This window comes from Rhinatrema bivittatum, chromosome 1 (assembly GCF_901001135.1).
Source record: "Rhinatrema bivittatum chromosome 1, aRhiBiv1.1, whole genome shotgun sequence".
Lineage (NCBI taxonomy): Eukaryota > Metazoa > Chordata > Amphibia > Gymnophiona > Rhinatrematidae > Rhinatrema > Rhinatrema bivittatum.
In genome coordinates this window covers 601093724-601114448 of record NC_042615.1, presented here as the reverse complement: position 1 = coordinate 601114448, position 20725 = coordinate 601093724, and the positions used below count along the sequence as shown (strand labels likewise).

At 41.1% G+C, this 20725-nt stretch overlaps 1 protein-coding gene across 8 annotated transcripts in view; it reads left to right on the top strand.

Annotated features, from left to right (window-relative positions):
* CSNK1G3 (casein kinase 1 gamma 3) overlaps positions 1 to 20725 on the top strand; it is a 448270-nt gene that overhangs the window by 308571 nt on the left and 118974 nt on the right. For all 8 annotated transcript variants that reach the window (XM_029619760.1, XM_029619702.1, XM_029619712.1 and 5 more), the window contains one exon: positions 2958 to 3106. In XM_029619760.1, coding sequence (XP_029475620.1) covers positions 2958 to 3106 — 149 coding nt within the window. The remainder of the gene's footprint in view (positions 1 to 2957; positions 3107 to 20725) is intronic.

Genomic DNA, 20725 nt, shown 5'->3' with positions numbered 1-20725 from the left:
CGCTTGAATTTGTCAATTTGATTTCCGTCAGTCATTTACTACCCTTTCCATAAAGAAGTATTTCCTCCAACCAAAATGGTAAAGGGGATGAATGATTCCCCAGTGAGGAAAGGCTAAAGAGGTTAAGGCTCTACAGCTTGGAGAAGAGATGGCTGAGAGGAGATATGATAGAGATCTATAAAATGAGTGGAGTGAAACAGGTAAATGCAAATTGGTTGTTTACGCTTTCAAAAAGTACAAAGCCTAGGGAATATGCAGTAGTAATACTAGGTAATACATTTAAGACACAAAAAAAATGTTTTTTTTACCCAGCGCATTATTAAACTCTGAAATTGGTTGCCGGAGCATGTAGTAAAAGCTGTTAGTGTAGCTGAGTTTAAAAAAGGTTTGGACAAGTCTTTGGAAGAAAAATCCATAAACCATTATTAAGGTGGACTTGAGGAAATCCACTGCTTATTTATTTTATTTTTTATTTTCTCTTTTTCTATAGTACCTATCATCAATCTAGGCTGTCTATAAATTTTACATAAATATAATTTTAAAATAAATACAATAGCAGTACAGAATAGTATAAACCATACAACATGAATAAGTGACTTTTGACCTTCCCCTCTAAACCCTCTTGCTGCTTAATTCTTCAACCCTGTCTCTTTACCTTTAGGTATTATAAGCCTCCTTAAAAAGCCAGGTTTTTAGCATTTTCCTAAATAGTTTATGCTCTCTCATTAGCTGTTACTCCTTTGGCATTGAATTCCAGAGTACTGGTCCTGTCACTGTAATTGCTCGTTCACTGTTCAAACTAGCTTCCTTCACTGAGGCTGTCACTAAAAGATCTGTATTCATAGACCGTAATTCCCTTTGTGGCACATACCACTGTAATCTGGATCTCAACCATCGATTTTCCAGTTTATAAGAGTACCTTATGTATTATCACTAACACTTTAAAACAAATTCTAAAAGATACTGGTAACCAATGAAGGTCCTTAAATACAGGCATAATATGTTCATACTTCCCCAATCCACACAGTACTCTGGACATGAAATTTTGTAACAGCTCTACCAATTTAACCATTTTTTTGTTAACACTAGAAGTGAGTTACAATAGTCAATATTATTTAGAATCCATCATTTGCATGACTAACCGAAAATCAACAAACCCCAATTATTGGCTTTAATCAACACAATATGTGCAATTTGAACTACCCGATTTTAACCAGCTTACGCACATGATTTTTCATAGCTAATTCACAATCCAACTTGACTTTCAAGTTAAGTACAACTGACAACAGGGCAAGACAAATTTCTTCAAATGACATCTTCGACACACTGGCATCATCTTGGAGAAAAGACAGCTGAGTGGGGATATGATAGAGATCTTTAAGATCATGAGAGGTCTTGAACGAGTAGATGTGAATCGGTTATTTAAACTTTCAGATAATAGAAGGATCAGAGGGCATTCCATCAAGTTAGCAAGTAGCACATATAAGACTAATCGGAGTCAATTCTTTTTCACTCAACGTACAATTAAGGTCTGGAATTTGTTGCCAGAAGATATGGTTAGTGTAGCTGGGTTCAAAAAAGATTTGGCTAAGTTCTTGGAGGAGAAGTCCATTAACTGCTATAATCACGTTGACTTGGGGAATAGCCACTGCTATTAATTGCATCAGTAGCATGGGATCTTCTTGGTGTTTTGGTACTTGCCAGGTTCTTGTGGCTTGGTTTGACCTCTGTTAGAGACAGGATGCTGGGCTTGATGGACCCTTGATCTGACCCAGCATGGCAATTTTACGTTCTTATCTGATAAATAGCAAGGAATTTATCAACCTTTTGGGATCCTGCCAGGTACTTGTGACCTGGATTTGCCACTGTTGGAAACAAGATACTAGGCTTGACGGACCTTTTGGTCTGACCCAGTATGGTAAATCTTTTGTTTTCTTGTGTCCTCTGAGTCTCCCACTTTCTCTCTCTCCAGCTTTATATCATGACCCCTTGTTTTTGAATGTATTTTTCTATGGAAAGTTTTACCACCTTATATTTTATTGAAACCTTGAAAGGTCTAGCAATAGTAATCACTTTGAACCCTAGCAGTTGGTGCCTTTACTCTTTTTGTTTTTCTTTAATGGTTTATATTTAATTATGAATATCTACTAGATAAATGAAGCTTGACCGACGTGCCTCAAATGCGCAGTAGAGAGCAGCTCTACTGCGCATGCACGGGCAAGCATGTCGGTCAGAGCTTGCCTGTAACAAAAATGGCGTTGGGAGGGGCAGTAGCGGTGGCGGAGAGGAGCAGTAGTGGCGGCGCGCGGGAGGGAGAGACCTCCCCCGGAGATCTTCTGTCTGCGCCATCCGAAGGGGTTGTGAATGAGCTGAGAGGGGAGGGGATTGAGAGAGGAGGTGAGAGGGAGGGAGGGAGACTAGAGGGGGAGGGGAGAGGAGAATGAAGGGGAGGGGGAAAATGAGGGGGAAGGAAATGGACCAAAAAAATTTTTTTAATGTAGCCCGTTGTTACGGGCTTAACGGCTAGTACATATATAAGCATCCACTGACTAAAGCAGAGTGAATGAAAGGTTTGGCTTCAGAAGTGATGCCTGCACAAATACTGAATGGATGGCACATTTGTCTTGTTCTTGTTGGCTATCTGAATGAGAACACTTTTGGGCAGCAGTCCAGGCAGTACACACATCTTTGTTAAAGAATGAAAACTATCTAAATCGCAAAAAAAAAAAAAAAAAAATCCCTGCCTATCTAGCATGCAATATAGGACTTTCCGTGTTAAATAAAGTAGCCAGCAATATGGAACATCTGTCTTTAAACATGTCATGTATTTATGTTGCTGCCTAAGTATAGTACTATAAAATTAAAGTTAATCTGTAAAAAGCTAGAAGAGATTGGACAGCTTTGTAATTGATATTTTATTCTGATGAATAAGAAAATGTATTGTCTTGTTTATGTAGAAGAGATGGCTGCTTATCTACGCTATGTAAGGAGGCTAGACTTTTTTGAGAAACCAGACTATGACTACTTAAGGAAACTCCTCACGGATTTGTTTGATCGAAAAGGCTATATGTTTGATTATGAATATGACTGGATTGGCAAACAACTGGTAAGTACATTTATCATAAGCCTCAATTGGGAAACATTATCAAGAAAAAAAAATCTAACATATTACTATTTTCCACTGACAGTTATTTTTGTAGTAGAAGATAGAATGCAGTACCCAAGTGCAATCCCATTAAAAAGCAGTGGGGTTTTCTAACCGTTTTTAAACAGGCATGTTTGCTGCTGTTCACCTTTTTTTTATATAGACTGCATATCCCAGAGCAACAATTTTCCCCCTGGACTTTAAGAAAGTGTGAAGAAGCATCAATTGATATTTTGTAGCTACACATACTTCTAAACTTCCCAAAATAAAACCCCTTTAAACAAACAGCACTCCTCCTATGTAGCCACTCAATTTTAATTCATTAGAATTTTACCAGCATATGAAATTGACAATCTCAAGTTAGACTGTAGTATTAAATAGCTAAAGATGATAAAATAATTTAATTAAATAAGGCATTTCTTATATATTTAAATACTTAACTGGTATGGATATGTGGGGAGATAGAGAAACTTGGGAATAAGAACTGAGTGAAACTCACCTGAGAAACATATAGGCCTAAAAACCATATAGACCTAAAATAAACCTCTCTTTTTGGGCTTCCATCACAGATTATTATTATTGTAAATTAAGAGCAAATGGACAGATTAGATCCACTTCTAGAAGGTCCCTATGTCTGTAGATCTGGCATACACATTGCCTAAGGTCTGATTCAACAGTACCCTACAGTATAAGCCTGTGGGGCTGCAGGAGATACAGGTAGTGCACTGTGTTTTGTATATGTGTTTTTTTTCTCCCTTTTTTGTCAACAGGCAGGGCTGAATTAGCCATGACATGAGTGACATCATCTGGTGCCGAATGGACCCTTATTTCCTAGCTCAAAGAGCTATTGCTCTACTGAGCATGAGTGGCGCTCCTGTGGATATGCCCTACCTCGTGAGCCTCTCACTCTTTTTTTTTTTTGTCCAATCTTATCCATTGAAGTTCTCCTGGGGGAATTCTGCGCTACTGCGGAACGCAGAATTTGCGCAGAATTTCCCATCTGCACAGAAAATAGCAGAGGAGACCCCGGCATGCCGTGAACGGAGCACATCCCGCGGCACATGCTCTGTTCGCGACGAAGATGAAGGCCCGGTGCACCGTTCGTGGCAAAAAGGGAAGGCCCCCATGTGCCGCGGGACGTGCTCCATTCGCAGCGAAGACGAAGGCCCAGCACACCGTTTGCAGCACACAGGGGCCTTCCCTATTCGACACGATTGGCGCACCGGGCTTTCATCTTTGCTGCGAACAGAGCGCGTCCTGCGGCATGCCGGTGAGAGAGAATGTGTGTCGGGGAGGGTAAGAGAGAGCATGGGGGGCGGGAATGCTGATAGAGAATGTGTGTGTGAAAGAGGGGAGGGTAACAGCATGGTTGGTAAGGGGGTGGGGAGGGTGAGAGAGAGAGAGCATGGGAGGTAAGAGATGGTGGGTGGGGGGGGATATTTGAGTGTGGGTTTCAGAGAGAGGGAGCCTATATGAGGAGATTGTGAAGGAGTGTGTATGTGTGTGAGAGATTGGAAGCTCGTTGTATGAAAAAGGTATCGTGTGTATGTGAGGGTACTAGCCTGTGTGAAGGGATTGTGTATGTGTGAACCAGAGCCTGTGTGAAGGGCTGCGTGAGAGAGAGACATAGGTAGCCTGTGTGAGGATGTATGTGTGAAAAAGGGAGCTTGTGTGGGTGTGTATGCAAGAGAAAGGGCCCTGTATGAGGGGATGTGTATGTGCAAGAGAGTGAGGGAGCCTGTATGAGGGTGTGTGTATGTGGAAAGGACACACAGTGAATTTCTAAGGAAATTCTGCTCAAAATATTTAAAATTCTGCAACTTTAATTACTTTTTTCTGTAGTAATTTAAAATGTAATTACTTAGACTGACATGTATATTGTGTTATTTTGACCAATATAAAGTTTGCAGAATTTTCAGTTTTTGTGCACAGAATTTTAAATGTTTTTGCGCAGAATTCCCCCAGGAGTAAGAAGTATACCCTCTCTCTCTTTGTGTTTTGTACTTTATAGTTTCTTTTCTTTTTAACCCATTATGTTCCAGTGTCCTATTCAGAGGACAGCTTCTTAAAAAATTTGGGACATGGGTTAAACTCACTTTGAGTTGCCTCACTGCCTCAGCAGCCTCTCAAAAGAACTTTTCAATGCTACTAAAAATATATATATATATAAAAATGTTTGGCTCCAAGAACTCTGCCAGTGGCTTGTAGGATTGTGTGAGGCCGAAAAATGTCCATTACATACGGCAACAATATCTGTTATGTCTAGAACCAGAGCACAATGCAGCAAAGTGCTATGGTTGTGACTGGATGTCACCAAAGTTCCAGAGAACTGGGCCTGGAAGATGGAACAAATTTTCAGGATGGTAAAAAGTTAGAATGGGACCGCCTCTGGCTCCCTCTGTGCTAAATTGAGCAAGAGTTCCTTGAGCAAAGCTCCCTCTTCTGCTGCGCTTGTTTCCAGATCTGCCAGTTTGTCAGAGTCGAGCAAGGTGCAGAAGTCCTGTAAACAAGGATTCATGAGCCCTTTGCAAGTCCTGTGGGGCTTCTCAATGCATAAGAAAAAGAAGCACCATGTGCTGGAGCCGGCAGTTGGTGCCACCAAAATCAAGGTCTGGATCAGTCTCACCAATGCAGATGGTATTGTCGACACATTGGGCCCCCGAATCAGTGATGCATCAGGCCTCAGTGCTGTCAGCACACCAGCTCCACCCCTGAATGCAATTGGAGCACCTGTCCCCAACCCATCAATACACAACACATTTAAGATGGTAACGATCACTGAGAGAGACCCTGAGGGTAATTCACTGCACTTAACTTTTCCCATCCCCATGTCCTTACCTCCATCCCATCTCCTTGAGCAAGGACTTTGGAAATGCCAGATCCAATATGCTGTATGATGCTTCTGGCTCCATGCATCCAGCAGATCAGTGCACCCAGGATTGGTTCCTTTCTGGAGTCCATTAGGAGCTTCTCAAGAGGATGAACCTATATTGGTCTTCAGAAGAGGATGTCATTTGTTCCAACTCCTAGTCAGAGTGCACATCAGCTTATAAACAAGGTCATGGAATTGGCGAAGACTTTCTTTGCCTTGTTGGCAGCTAGTGATAAGAAGTGCATCTTTAAATCTTTCCTTCCAGAGTAATAGATTTGTTCAAGAGCGAGTCCCTCTTACCTCCACACCTCATGAATTCCCTTCACAAGTCCCAGTGGTGGGACCCAGCCTTCAACCATTTCTGTATGCAGAGGAATCCATTCAGTCTGAGGAGGGAGCATGGAATACCACTGTCTGGAACATTCCCTGGGAATCTTCTCTTCTGAGACTGAGGTCTCCACTCCAATTGCCACCATCATCATTGGGGTCATGGGTTAGTGTTCCTTCTCTCTCAGCTCTGAGGAAGGAGTCTATAGGAACCCATCCGACCTCCTACCTGTTTTACCAGAGCTTTCTTTGTCATCAGAAAACCTTGAGTACTTCAAATTCATGGACAAGCATTAGTCAACATCCATAATGACAAGGATCCCACACAGAGCTTTTTGAATTTCTCAGGATTCTAGAAACCCTGTTGGAGCCTGCAGCAATCCCAGTTCACTCGATCCTATGGGATTTACAAGAAAGTAAGTGTGAGAATCTGATATCCTGCTCCCCCAGGAGCAGGATATCAGAAACTGGATCTTAAATAGAGTACAGCAAACAGGTTTGTGGTGGTTCAGCTACTGCACCAGGCAGTGGAATCTGTGCTTGAAATGGGCTAAGAAGGCCCAGATTTTCTCCAGCACCCCACCAGGCAAAGACTCTAGACTCATCATGCTCAACTCCAACATCATGGCCCACTAATTCTACATGGTCTAATTCTTATACAGTTGTATCAACAAGATGAAATCCCTGATGGTCGCTGGGCTTTTCTGATTGCAAAGGAGTGTGAACATCATTTTGCTCAGTGTATGGGTCATTTGTTATCACAGCATAATCTTGTACAGCAGCCAATAGGGCATGCCCGGTGGCTTAGTTGAGAGCCAGCAGCTTGTATCAGGATGTCCATTATAAATTGGCTGACGTGTCCAGTTCAAGAGACAGCCTCTTCAGACACAAGTTGAAGAAAACAGTCACCCAAATTAAGGAGCAGTATGTTGCTGTCCAGTTTCTCTCAATGGGAATAATAGTCTTCTAGGCATTCTTCTATCACTTTTAAATGTTCTTTCTTCCAGATATGCCCCTTCTGCTAATTTCACTGGTATAGTGCACCACCTGTGCTTTCACAGCAGATTCCAGCTTGTGGACATCAATACAAGAAACATCAACCAAAGATGCCACAGGAAGCCCAGACTAAACCTGGACCCTAGTTTTTGACCGGAGTCTATTCTCTGGCCTCAACCCTTCTGGTATGGAAGAGGTATCACCTTTTCTAGAAGATCACCAAAAACAGTTGAGACCTCAAAATTGTGGAGTCTGGTTACCATTTGTGCCTCTCCTACCCTTCAGCGCTATACCATTGTTCAGTTTTCAATCCAAATCCGTCTCACTTGACCCAGCTCCATCACGTGGTGGAGTCACTTCTCGGCCAGCAGGCAACAGAACCTGTCCCTCCTAAACCATGGCAAGGGCTTTTACTCCTATTTTCTTATCCCCAAGAGGTCAGGTGATTGAAACATATTCCAAACAAGAGCCTATTATAGGAAGTCTTCAAAATGAATTCCCTCCACACTATCCTGTCCTTCATTCAAGTGGGAGATTGAATGTGTGCCTGGATTCTAAAATATGCGTATACTCACATACCCATATATCACTCCCTTTGGCAATACCTCTGTTTTATAGTGGATTTTTCTCACTATCAATACATGGTTCTCCCTTTCAGACTCCCAGCGGCTCTGAGGGTCTTCACAAAATGCTTAGCAGTAGCAGCAGTGCACCTTAGTCGTAAGGGAATTTCTTTCCTTACCTGAATGACTGGTTAGTGATAGGGTCTTCCCAAGCAGGGATGTTGGACTCCCTGCAGAAAATGATCCAGCTTCATGAGTCGCAGGGTTCATTATCAAGTTGAACCTTGTTCCTACCCAAAGAATCAGGTTTATTGGGGCATGGATACATTCTCTGAAAGAAAATGGGTTCTTCCCATCAGAGCGAGCATTCTGCTTTTGAGCTTTGATCATGAACCTACTACAGGAGGATAAAGTCCCAGCTTGAGAAGTATTGGTCATCCTGGCACACATGGTCCACATTTCTTGTCTCAACGTGGATTCTCCAGTGGAATCTTTGTGCTCAGTGGGATCAGTTGCTTCAGCCCTTGTTCCCACTCAGGGTCATTGCAAATATGAGGAGACCTTGCCAGTGGAGGCTAGTCCCAGGCATCCAGGAGATGGGAGCTCTCTTTCAGCTTCTACTTCACTAAGTGATGTGGCAAGGAATAGGGTGCATACACATGTTCTTTCCAAACACAAGGAGTCTGATCATCAATAAAACATGTTTCAGCTCAATCTCCTGTAGCTATAAGAAATCAGACATGTCTAGAGTGTGTTTTCACATCTCCTTCAGCGAAAGGAAATTCTGATCCAAATCTACAACCAAGCAGCAATGTTCTACTTGAACAAGCAGGGGGCACAATGTCATGGACCCTTTGCCAGGAATCCCTAAGAATTTGGGAGTGGGCTTGCAGCCATAAAGCCTTCCTAAAAGCAACTTGATAGAGAATGTTAAGAACATCAATTTAAAATATCTCGGGACCCAGTTCAAAGTCTCTCATCTGGACATCTCTCACACAGGATTTAAATGCTGATAACAGCTAGATTTTGTTGCCTGCTTCAATTTATTTTCTGATGCATAATTAATCTTCTTTTATATATAGAACACACCTACCAGCCCCGAGGCATTTGTACTGGGTTTGAAATATTTTGTGTTGACCAAATTTAGAGTGTGTGCTTTAAAATGTAATTTGAGAGTAAATTACTACAATATTTCATAGGGACAGTCAAAACAACCCTCTCACTCCCAAATTAACTGCTTGATAACTAATGGCACTATGGTGAACAAGTGTGGAAGAGTAGCCAAGTGGTTAGAGCAGCAGGCAGAGAACTAGAGAAGCCTGGGTTCAAATCCCACTGCTGCTCATTGTGACCTTTGGCAAGCCACTTCACCCTTCATTACCTCAGATATAAGCTTAGATTTTGAGCCCTCTGACGGGAAATACTTATTGTACCGGAATCCAAATTCACCTTGAGCTACCAATAAAAACATACCGTCCCACATTGGCTGATAGCCTCAACAGAGTGTCTTATCCCTATGAGTGGTCTCGAGATGAAACAGTGCAGACAGGTGGTTGAATCTGTGATCACCCATTGATTCTGTTAACATCAGAGGACAACAGGAATGTAGAAAGATTTTGTGTTACTGCTCAAATGGGATACAGATCAGTTGTATGCTTTTTCACCACTTCTGTTGATGGCAAGAATGCTGCTGAAAGCACGGAGACTGGATGTGTGAGATCCTCATCACTCTAGCCAGACAAGTGTGGCTCTCTTCCCTCATCCGGTTGTCAATCAGCCCTCTGATTCCTTTGAGATCCAGTCTAACATTAGTAACTCAAGAGGAGGGTCAACTGTGTCTTCCAAATTTTCCCTCTCTCAGCTTGATGTTATAATAGTGCACTCATGAATCTTGTTGCTGTCCATAATCAAGGAAGTTGAGGGTATTGTCATCTCCTCCAGAAAACCTTCAACTGGAAGAGGTTACAGTGTTAAATGGAACAGATTTTCATTCTGGTATAAAGCAAGCTCCCAACAGCCAAAGGAGTTGCTTCAATACTTATTCTCAGGCCTCAGTACGTCATCAGTCAAAGTGCATCTCTGTTCCATTGCAGCTTACCATATTCAAGTGGATGGTAAACCAATATTCATACATCTTAGTGTTGGAGTTCATGAAATTCCGGTCACCAAATCATTAGTGCCATGGGATCTTGTTGGCCATGGAACTTCCTTATGAACCGTCAGCTTCCTTAAAGCTCCTCCCTGGAAAGTAGTGTTCCTAGTCATGATTGTCAGCTAGCAGAATTGGTGAGCTTCAGGCATTAGTCCACTTCTCACTGTACATGCAATTTTTACATAGCATAGTGGTACTTTGCCCTCGTCCCATGTTTCTGCCGGAAGTAGTTTCAGCTTTCATCTGAATGAAGCAATCAGATTGCCCACATTCTTTTCAGGACCTCATGCACATGAAGGGAACAGGCCATACATGTATTGGACTGCAGTAAAGGTCTTAGTTAATTATTTGAAGTAAACTCAACCATATCCTCAGGCTTTTCAACTTTTCTTCTTGCGATCCTAATAGACTGGAAATACTGGTGGCCAAGTGCACATTGTCCAGTTGGTTAGCAAACTGTATCGCACAGTGTTTTACTCTGGCTGACTTCCAGATCAGACTTTATCAAGGCTTATTAAATAAGAACCATGGCTACCTCAGTAGCTTATCTGCAAACTGTGCTATTGAAGACATTTGCAGAGCTGCAGTTTAGTCAACCGTTCACACCCTCACATGTCATTACTGTCGGGACAATCTATCAAGAAGTGACAGTAACTTTGGACAAGCAATTTTGCACAGCCTGTTCACCCAATAGTCCGCTTTCCATGTGGAGGATCCAGGATGTTTTTCAATTAGTGCTCCACTGCAGCCCTCAGCCTGGGGCTTTCTATGTGACTTGGCTAATTCAGCCCTGCTTGTTAACAAAGAGGAAAAGTTCTATGAGCTAGGCGTGAAGGGTCCATTTGGCACATTGGATTACATCACCTATGTGTTATGGTTAATTTATCCTGTCTACAGAGAGCCCCATTAACTATAAGCAAACTTGCAATATTAAAAAGTCTAAATCCAAAAAGAACTCTGGACATCAAAGAAATGCTATAGAGAAAAAAAATATGAAGGACAGACAGGGATTCTAAAACCCAAACTCTGAGAATTTGAGGTTTTGCTGAATATGGCTACTCCTGTGACTAGGTAAATTATAAAGAAACATTTGAAAATTTGTGTATATTGATTTAAGTCATTTTTAGTTACCAGAGGCTGAAAACTATGAAGTTACTTTTAAAATATTGCTCAGTCCATAGAATCAAGTTTTCTTAGTTTTTATAGTAGCTATGATACATTTAGTGTTGATGAGAACCTTTAGAAAAGCTTATGTAAGGGTTAAATTGAAAAAAAAAATTGTGGTTTTGAGAAGTCTATGATGCAGAGGATTTTTCAGCTGGTTGGTAATTCAGGTAAAATAACTGTAGTTTAACAATTGTTTCTGGCATTTAGTGCTATGAATAGACCACCACTTTAGGTTAAAGGTGCTGAAAATGACTGTACTTTTTTTTTTGTTCAATTGTTATATTTTTAAGATCATAAAAAAAAAATCTGGTTTGCTTATGTTTTTTTAATGGAATACATTGCCAAATTCAGCTAAGTGGTTATGTAGTCTGGCATTAGTGAGGTCCAAATTATGGAACTTAATTTTAATATATGTGTACATTTTAGGGTCCAGCACTTTGAGTCTACATATTTACAAGTGAAATATGTACTTTTTGTAAAGTGATAAAATCTAATCCTAGTGGCTAAAATCTGTTTTTTTGTTTGTTTTTTTGGCAAATCCCGTAAAAATTATAGTATTCAGTATTGTACAGTGCATTCAGGAAGTATTTGGATCCCTTCACTCTTTCCACATTGTTACTATAAAGCCATATTCTAAAACGGATAATATGCATTTTTCCCTCTTCAATCTGCACACAATACACCATAATGACAAAATGAAATCAGGTTTGTAGAAATTTGTGCAAATTCATTTAAAAAAAAAATAAATCTTATTTACATAAGCATTCAGATCCTTTGCTTTGACACTCAAAAGTTGAGCTCAGGAGCATCCTGTTTCCATTGATCATCCTTAAGATGCTTTTCCATCTTGGAGTCCACCTGTGGTAAATTCAATTGATTTGACATGATTTGGAAAGGCACTCACCTGTCTATATAAGGTCCCACAATTGACAGTGCATGTCACAGCAAAATCAAAGCCATGAAGTCAAAGGAATTGTCTATAGACCTCCGGAACAGGATTGTGTCAAGGCACAGATCTGGGAATGGGCACAAAAAAATTGCTTCAGCTTTGAAGGCCTTGGAGAACACAGTGGCCTCCATTTTTCTTAAATGTAAGAAGTTCAGAACCACCAGAACTCTGTTTCTAAAGCTGTCTAACTGTTCAAACTGATCAATCAGGGGAGAAGGGCTTTGGGTCAGGGAGGTGACCAAGAACCCAATGGTCACTCTGGCAGAGCTCCAGGGTTCTGCTGTGGAGATGAAAAACTTCCAGAAGGGCAACCATCTCTGCAACACTCCACCAGTCAGGTATTTGTGGTAGCATGGCCAGTCAGAAGCTACTTCTCAGTAAAAGACACATGATAGCCCACTTGGAGTTTACCAAAAGGCACTTAAAGTACTCTCAGAGAATGAGAAACAAGATTCTCTGGTCTGATGAAAGCAAGATTGGACTCTTTGGCCTGAATGCCAAGCATCATGTCTGTAGGAAACCAGGCTTCGCTCATCACCTAGCAAATACCCTGTGCTGAAGCATGATGGTGGCTGCATCATGCTATGAAGATGCTTTTCAGCTGTAGGGCCTGGGAAACTAGTCAAGACTGAGGGAAAGAAGAACTGAGCAAAATACAGAGTGATCCTTGATGAAAACCTGCTCCAGAGCACTCTGGACTCAGAGGTGATGATTCACCTTCCAACAGGACAACGACCATAAGCACACAGCCAAGACAACACAGGAGTGGCTTTGGGGCAAGTCTGTGAATGTTCTTGAATATCCTATCCAGAGCCTAGGCTTGATCCCGATCGAGCATCTCTGGAGAGACCTGAAAATAGCTGTGTATAGATGCTCTTGATCCAGCCTCTGACAGAGCTTGAGAGGATCTTCAGAGAAGAATGGGAGAAAATCCCCAAATCCAAGTGTGCCAAGGTCGTAGTGTCATACCCAAGAAGACTTGAGGATTTAATCGCTGTCAGTGACAACAAAGAACTGAGTAAAGGGTCTGAATACTTAGTAAATATGAAATTTCAGGGTTTTTTTTTTAAATTTGCACAGATTTGTACAAATCTTTCGCTTTGTCATTATGGGGTATTGTGTGTAGATTGAGGAGGGAAAAATGCATATTCATTTTAGAATAAGGCTGCAATGTAACAAAATGTGGAAAAAGTGAATGGGTCTGAATTCTTTCTGAATTCACTGTATAAGTGACTGACAACTGTCAAATTTTGTTTGGAAAGCAAAGGTTGTCAGAAAGAGGCTCTTTCTCTTTTTTTTTTTTTTTTTTTTTTAAGATGAATTGTTTGATACTGAGGAGTGGAGCAACCAAACTTTTACCACAGCTTTTTATATTTGTTTTAGCATTGTTTTTTGCAAAATAGATTTGTCCTGTTCTTGGTGTCTTGCTGTCATCCTCTGGTGACTGAGCATTCCCATCTCAGATCAGACTAAAAAGCAGGACTTTGAACCGACAAATCACTCTTAACTGTCCGTGCCCATCCGGGAGTCATTCCCTTAGTCTGCTATTCTTTCCTTTTTAAACAGTAGTTATCATTGGCTAGTAAATGGATTGATATTCCTGTGTACAAAAATGCCACACCGCATAAGGTTTATTTCTGGATTTCATGCTCGCAGGGCACCATAATAATCCAGATAAGACTGATTATTTTTTTTCTTATTTGTTTATAGTTAATATCAGTTGTAGTGAGGTTTTGACCTTCCCATAGTATAATAGTAGTACATAGTAGTACTGTTACAGTGAGAAGAACAAAGCAAAATATCTACTGCACTGAGGAAAAATGGGAAAGAAAAAATAGATAAACTTGAAAATAAACACTCCTGACTGGAGCATATATTCACTTCCTTAAATAATTGACTATGGAAATAGAGAATTAAATTGTAGTGTAGTTATAATTAAAAACTGCCTTTTCAACCATTGTGATAATTAGCCACCTTAAGTTGTGCATAATGAAGTGCTTAACTGATTTAGTGGACTTTATTTTGAAAGCTGTGAGATGCAGTCTTAATCCTAGGCACAAACAGTATGCTGAAAACCCTGCGCCAATATCTTATTATAGATTACAAAAGTGGAAATGTATGCAGATTGCAACAAGATCCTTTTGTGCACTTATTTAGTGGCATATGCATTTTTCAAGGCACACACCCTTAACTGGGACAATCATTTTCCTGCAATGTTCTAAAATTTTTTTTTTAATCTTAGTTCATCTCATAAATTTCCCTGAGGTGAAATATAACACTACAATGAAACCCTATTTTAGTGAATTTCCTGATAAAGTTTCTCATTTTTCACACGCACACACACACACACACACACACACACACACACATATATATATATATATATATGCTGTAGTAAACAAAATGCCGCCTTCAGAAAAAAAAATTGCTGGATTTAAAATTTTTTATATAGTAGCCATAATTTTAACTGCTTTTCATCTGCTCACAGTTGCTTCTTTTTATATTTCTTTTCTAGATCATATTAGAAAGCATTTGAAAACACCATAGGAGTAGTTTGACAGAGAGGGAGAGATTCAGTACATGTATGAGAACTGATATTTTATATAATATCCTAATGAAAGTTCTTCAGTCCAGTGTCAGTCTATTCAATATGTGACTACAAAATATTAATTTGGACTGTCTGGTCTGCTTTATATAATATGTTAACAGCAAGAACACAGACATTTTTACTTGGATTAATGTTCTATTTGGCCATTTGTATAGCATGGTTTACAATGTCTGATTAGTGCTATGTTATCCATCATATCTGACACAGTATATTTTTTGCCATGCTTTTGACACAAATTGAAGAGGAGGATGTGGCCTGCTAATTTTAAAAAAGTGTCATTTTTATCTGGAATTTTGTGGCTGTAGCAGGAAATGGAGAAAACTAGAATTTGTCCTATTTACTACATTGTGAGATTTTTATAAATTTTTTCTAAATTTATTGTACAAAATTAGCTGAAATTGTTAAGCTAATTGTGTGGGAATTCCCACCCCCACCTCTGTTTCTCCATAAATATACAGTCACTAAAGTATATTTCCAGACTTCTGATGAAGAAAGGAAAAGGCATGCGCTAATCGTATGTCTTACACAAGAAACAGAGTAGTTGAATTACATTTGCAATTACATTTATTTAAAATAACACCCCCTTTTTCCTATTATATCAGGTGTCATATGTGCACCACATTGTGTTCTGTATTTTTCATATAGCAGGTAGTCTGTGAAATCAAAGCAGATGTGACTTCTGCACACATTGCTTCCTTCTGGTTTGTAGAAAAAAAAATTAAACATGTATGAATTTTATATTTGGCAGACAGATCCAGTGCTATTGAATTTTACAGAGATAAGCATTATATTTATTTATTTAGAAACTTTTATATACCGGTATTAGTGGGGACATCATACCGGTTTACATTCGAACAAAAAGGCTTGAAAATACATGTTAACAGGGAAAGTGAACTGGGAGAGGGGTTAACCAGGAGCAGCGTGGAGAAATAGATTAAACAAGAACAAGCATAAGTTAACAATATAATATAATATAAATATAAACAATATAAATTAGAATATTAAGATAGGTATTGTCACATTTAAGAGGAAGAACCTTCTTGCACAGACACTTCATATTGTGCTACTTAGTATAAGTTTTGTATTGTGCTGGGAAAGGTTTTTTTTTTAAATAATTTTATTTCTAAGCCCTAAGAGCAGCATATTTGCAACCGTCTTTCCATCTTTCTGCCATTGCCAAGATGATATCCCAAGATGCATCTGTCCTGTTGGCAGAGCTGTTTCTTCTGCAGCTCTCAAGCAGAGCTTATCAGAAAGTATGGCCAGTATTAGGATAATTCCTATCTGTGGTGCTCTTGTTTTTATTATACTGTCAGGTTCTCACTGTCAGCTGTTGCTCACACTGACTTCCCAGGGAATGCACCACACAGAAGACTAGTGACATAAGATTTTACTGATCACTCACAAAATAAAAAAAATATAATCCAAAACAGCTTTAGCAAGGAAGGTTTCTTATATTAGCAACATAAAATTTCCATATGCTTTGTCTGCTATTCAGTCTCTTGTTCCCCACAATCTCATATTCTGTTTGTTTAGTTCATTTAATGAATTGCTATTGCTTGCCAAGGAATATCATAGTGATATACAATAAAACAATGTGCAATGTTCCACTCAGATCCTGCAGTAATTAACAGCTCACACAGGCTCACTTTAGTGTCAAATTATACCCAGTTTTATCTCTTAATAGCTCAGATAAGTGAATGCACCTGTGGTCTTGGAGTGTCATAAATGGGTCTGGTTTTCAGGACATCTACAATGAATATACATGAGACATAGTTGCATGCAGTGGAGGCAGTACATGCAAATATACTTCATGCATATTCATTGTGTATATCCTGAAAACCAGACCTGTTGCATTATAGGAGTGGAGTTGCGTGCTCCTTCACTAGCCATTACTTCCAGTCATCACTCCTCTGCCTTTTCCTTCCATTCAGCCATCACTGTTCCCCCTACTCTCCTAACTCATGCAGCTTTGCCTAATTCTCTGATCTTGGCATTCCTCCCTACCTCAGACTGCTGCCACAACTACTCTAACATCTCTCATCCCATGTCAATGCTTCTCTGTAAAATACCCATTTTATTCCTCTACCACCACTCCATCCTGCCTTCCACCTCACACCAATATACCACTATTGCGCCGCAGGTTTCCTCACTACTGTCACTGATCCTGAAGTATTCTCCCTCTCCTTGCCACTCTGTCATCTAATAAACATACTAGTCAAAAAAAAAAAAGTTCAGCAGTTAAGATAACTGAAATTTTTCATGCTACATTTAGGATAGCCATTTGTGTGACTGCAGTTGTGCAGTCAAATTTAGCCAGTTAGTGCTGTAAATGTATACAGACTGGTATGTGACTATTCTTAGGTACACCTCTGACCCAGCCCCTTTTTTGATCAACTAAATTTGTCTTGCAATTTGAGGTGCACGAGTTGTGGCGGGTGAGAGGAATATTTTACCCAGTTGGACTTTTCCAGCAAACTTCCAAAGTTAGATGCATCTTGTGAAAATACACCCTGTAGCACTCAAGTTTCTTAGCTTCTGGTGATTTTTCCCTTGAGCAAGGCCAGTTCAAGGATCCTGGGCACCTTAGGCGAATCTCTGTCCTTGGGCCCTGCCGACTTTTTACCTACTGTTGCTAGCTCCAGCATTCTAGTGTTGGTGGCAGCTCTGACAAGGTGCTTGCCCCTTTGACAGTGGTACTCTAGCAGTCTTCTTCCCCTCACTTCTCTCTCTGCCCAGCAATATACCCTCTCTCTCTTTCATCTCCTACCCAAAGTTATGCACATAACTTTTCCAAGTAAACAGAGGAGGAAGGATTCCTCCTTGCCTATTACCTCTTGCTACTACCTACCTTCCATTTTCTTTCTTCAGCATATTCCTTCCTACTTCCCCAGCATCTATTCCTTTTGCCTCTTTCTCCTTCCCTAGCATCTATACTCTGTCCCTGCCTCTCCTCCACCAGCATCCACCCATTGCCTTTTACCCCCTGCTGCCTCTTCCTACTTCTCCAGTATCCATCCTCTTGCCCCTTATGTTCCCTTTTCCCAGAATACATCTGACCCCTGGCTTCCTCTTTCCTGAGGTTAACTAAGTGGTAGGAGCCTGTGTTGTGACTCCCCAGTGCTCTATCTTTTCCTTAGTACCAGCACCATGAGTATGTTCAAAATTCACAGGCCAGCTGCAGCACTTCACGATGCAGATCTTTTAGTGCATAAGATCAGGAATTGCCTGCACCAGCTCACAAGTTATGAACATACTCACAGTGCTGGCATTGAGGAGGAGCTAGAGCACTAGAAAGCTGCAGCACAGATTCCAACTACTCCACCTGTCTGGGTCCCTCATTTCTGTAGGTAGCAGGGCCTGGCAATTGTCGACAGGCATACTGCTCTGCCTTGTGGCACCTGTCTTCAACGTGCGGGGCTGAGTATTCCTGTTAGCCATCCTACTCTACCTGGTGACAGCTCCTTATCTTCTGCTGGCTGAGCCTTTGACAGTGGAGAGTGTTTTTCTGCCACTCCCCTTGCCAGTTTTGGCACTGTAGGTTGGCCTAGTGGTAAAGCCAGCCCTATTCTTGATTCATCTCCTCATATTTGTCTCACTCATATTCTGGTTCCCATTAGTGGCCCTAGTAGACACCTGCTTCCTCTCTTCTTTCAGACTGCTTTTCAGATGGAACCAGCACACATGCATGAACTTTCCACACCATTGTGAGCAATTCTTGCAAAGGGAAACACACAGAAAATAAGATGATGATTTGTATTGAAAACAGGAGATAACTCCAAAAGCAGTTTCTAACAAATCATATATAAAACAAAGATCAAACTTCAGATTAACCAACAACAAAGTGCTTAAATCTTGAAAAATTCAGATTGAAGACTGCATTGTAAAGCATACCTCTTTTTCATACAATTCCTTTTTTGCTTTTTAAAGAAAAATCTAAGTGGGGACTGAGGGTGTGCCCAGAAAAAAAGCAATTAAATAAGTAATTTGCAGATCTTATTCTACCTCCATGCTGACAGTCTTATGTATAACCTCTGGATCAAGTGTGACTCTAGGGTTAGTTGTCTTCTTATTCAGTTATTCAGCCCAACCCGAACAGGCTGATCCAATTCTGCTTTTGCCCCATTGCATGAATAAAGTTATAGTTCTGATTTCCCTAAAAAATAAATAAATAAAACACTACATCTCCATGCATACAATGGGCCAAAACCAAGATTGGATCAGCCTGTTTCGGTTAACCTGAGTGAGGTTGTGACCTTTTCCCTATATAACTCTTGAGCGATTTCTCCATAGGCTAACAGTCCCTGTCCTGCCCTCAATCTGGGGCTTAAAGGTAAATTATAAATGTGCTTTTGAGAATTTTCTGTACCAGAGCTACCATTTTTCCTTCATGTGGAAGCATTCATGGTTTTCTTAGCGTTCAGTCAGATGAATCCAGAACAAGTCTGTTATATACCTTTACAAGCAGATGGAAACAGAGCAAATTGTCGTCACAGTATATATACACCCCTACAGTGACAGCCTTCCAGTATTCTCCGTCTCCAGCAGATGGTGGACATGTATCTCCCCACTGGGGATTGCTTCGAACTGAAAAGGAGAAATAATAAAAATTAATTTGCCCTGTTGTCCTGCAGTGATACCAAATGGTCTTTCCCCTAGTTGAAAATTCCTGAGGTAATTTCCATGGTCCCTCAGATGAGTGCCTTCGTCCAGTGAGCCAGTGTGTACTTTAGCCTGTTTTCTGTGGCGTGCAGGAAACCAAGCTCGGCTGGTGATGGCATTCAAGGGTACAAGAGGACAACACCAAAGCACACCAAACCCCCCCAACACACACAAACACCCCCACCACACACAAACAACAAAACAAAAACAAACACCAACACCCCCACCACCCCCACCCCCCTCCCCCCCCCCCCCATCCCCCCCCCCCCCCCCCCCCCCCCCCACAGGGTAGGCCTGAGGATGCATCCTCTGTACCAGAAGGTAATGCTAAAGCTCAGAAGTGTCCAAAAAAAAAAAGATACATTATATATACACACACAAACACACATACTCGCACACACAGAGACAGAAGAGAGTTTTATGGTGTAGGGTAGTGCTCCTCCTTCCCCCAGTCTCCTGCTTGGCACGCCGTTCTGACTGTTTGTCGCACTGATTATGAAGGTTAAGGGCAGGCCTCTAGGCTAGGCCCCGATATAAGGCCTCTCTTTGCTGCATGCCTTCATGGTAGGCCTTCAATGGCTTTTTACTGGCCTTTGTTCTGTGTTAGGCTGCACTCTTTAGGATATGTCACAGTCCAGGTTGGGCATTATATTTTTGGGCACCTAGTCAGGCCTCGGTTGTGCATTCCAAGTTTAAGTGGCCCTTTTGTTGGCCATCCTGCTTACCTGTGATCACAGGTGGGAGTTTGCTGTGCTCTTAAGTTTTTTGCAGCACCTATTCTTAGGGACGCCTAAGTGCTGGGATGCCTAAAAAAAACAAAAAAACCCCAGAAAACAGCTGGATGCACGCCTTCCATTGCCACTTAGCATACTGTCAGCCTAATGGCGCCTATACCTAAGAAACCTAAGCGCCTTTCCCTTTGCGCGTCTGTCATATTCAGGCATCTCAGCCTGGAGTGTCTACTAACTTGTACCAGTGCTGTTTGGAGAGTCAAGGAGAATTATCTTCCTCTGCTTTCACTAAGCTTGGTTCTTAGCCGGATGTAAGTTTGGGTAAATACGCATCAGGTAGGGTTCCCCTAACTGGTTCATCAGCAGAGGAAGGTAGCTCAGGGGATGTGCCTCAGGTGCTTTCTGGTTTTAACATGGATCCTTTTACATTTTCATGGGTAGAAGTTTTCCAGGGATTGTAATCCTTTCTTCAGGTGAAGTCCTCAGCCCCATCCAGTGCTCCCAGAGCAGAGTCACAGTTGGGGACCTCGCTTGGACCACTTTACACATCACA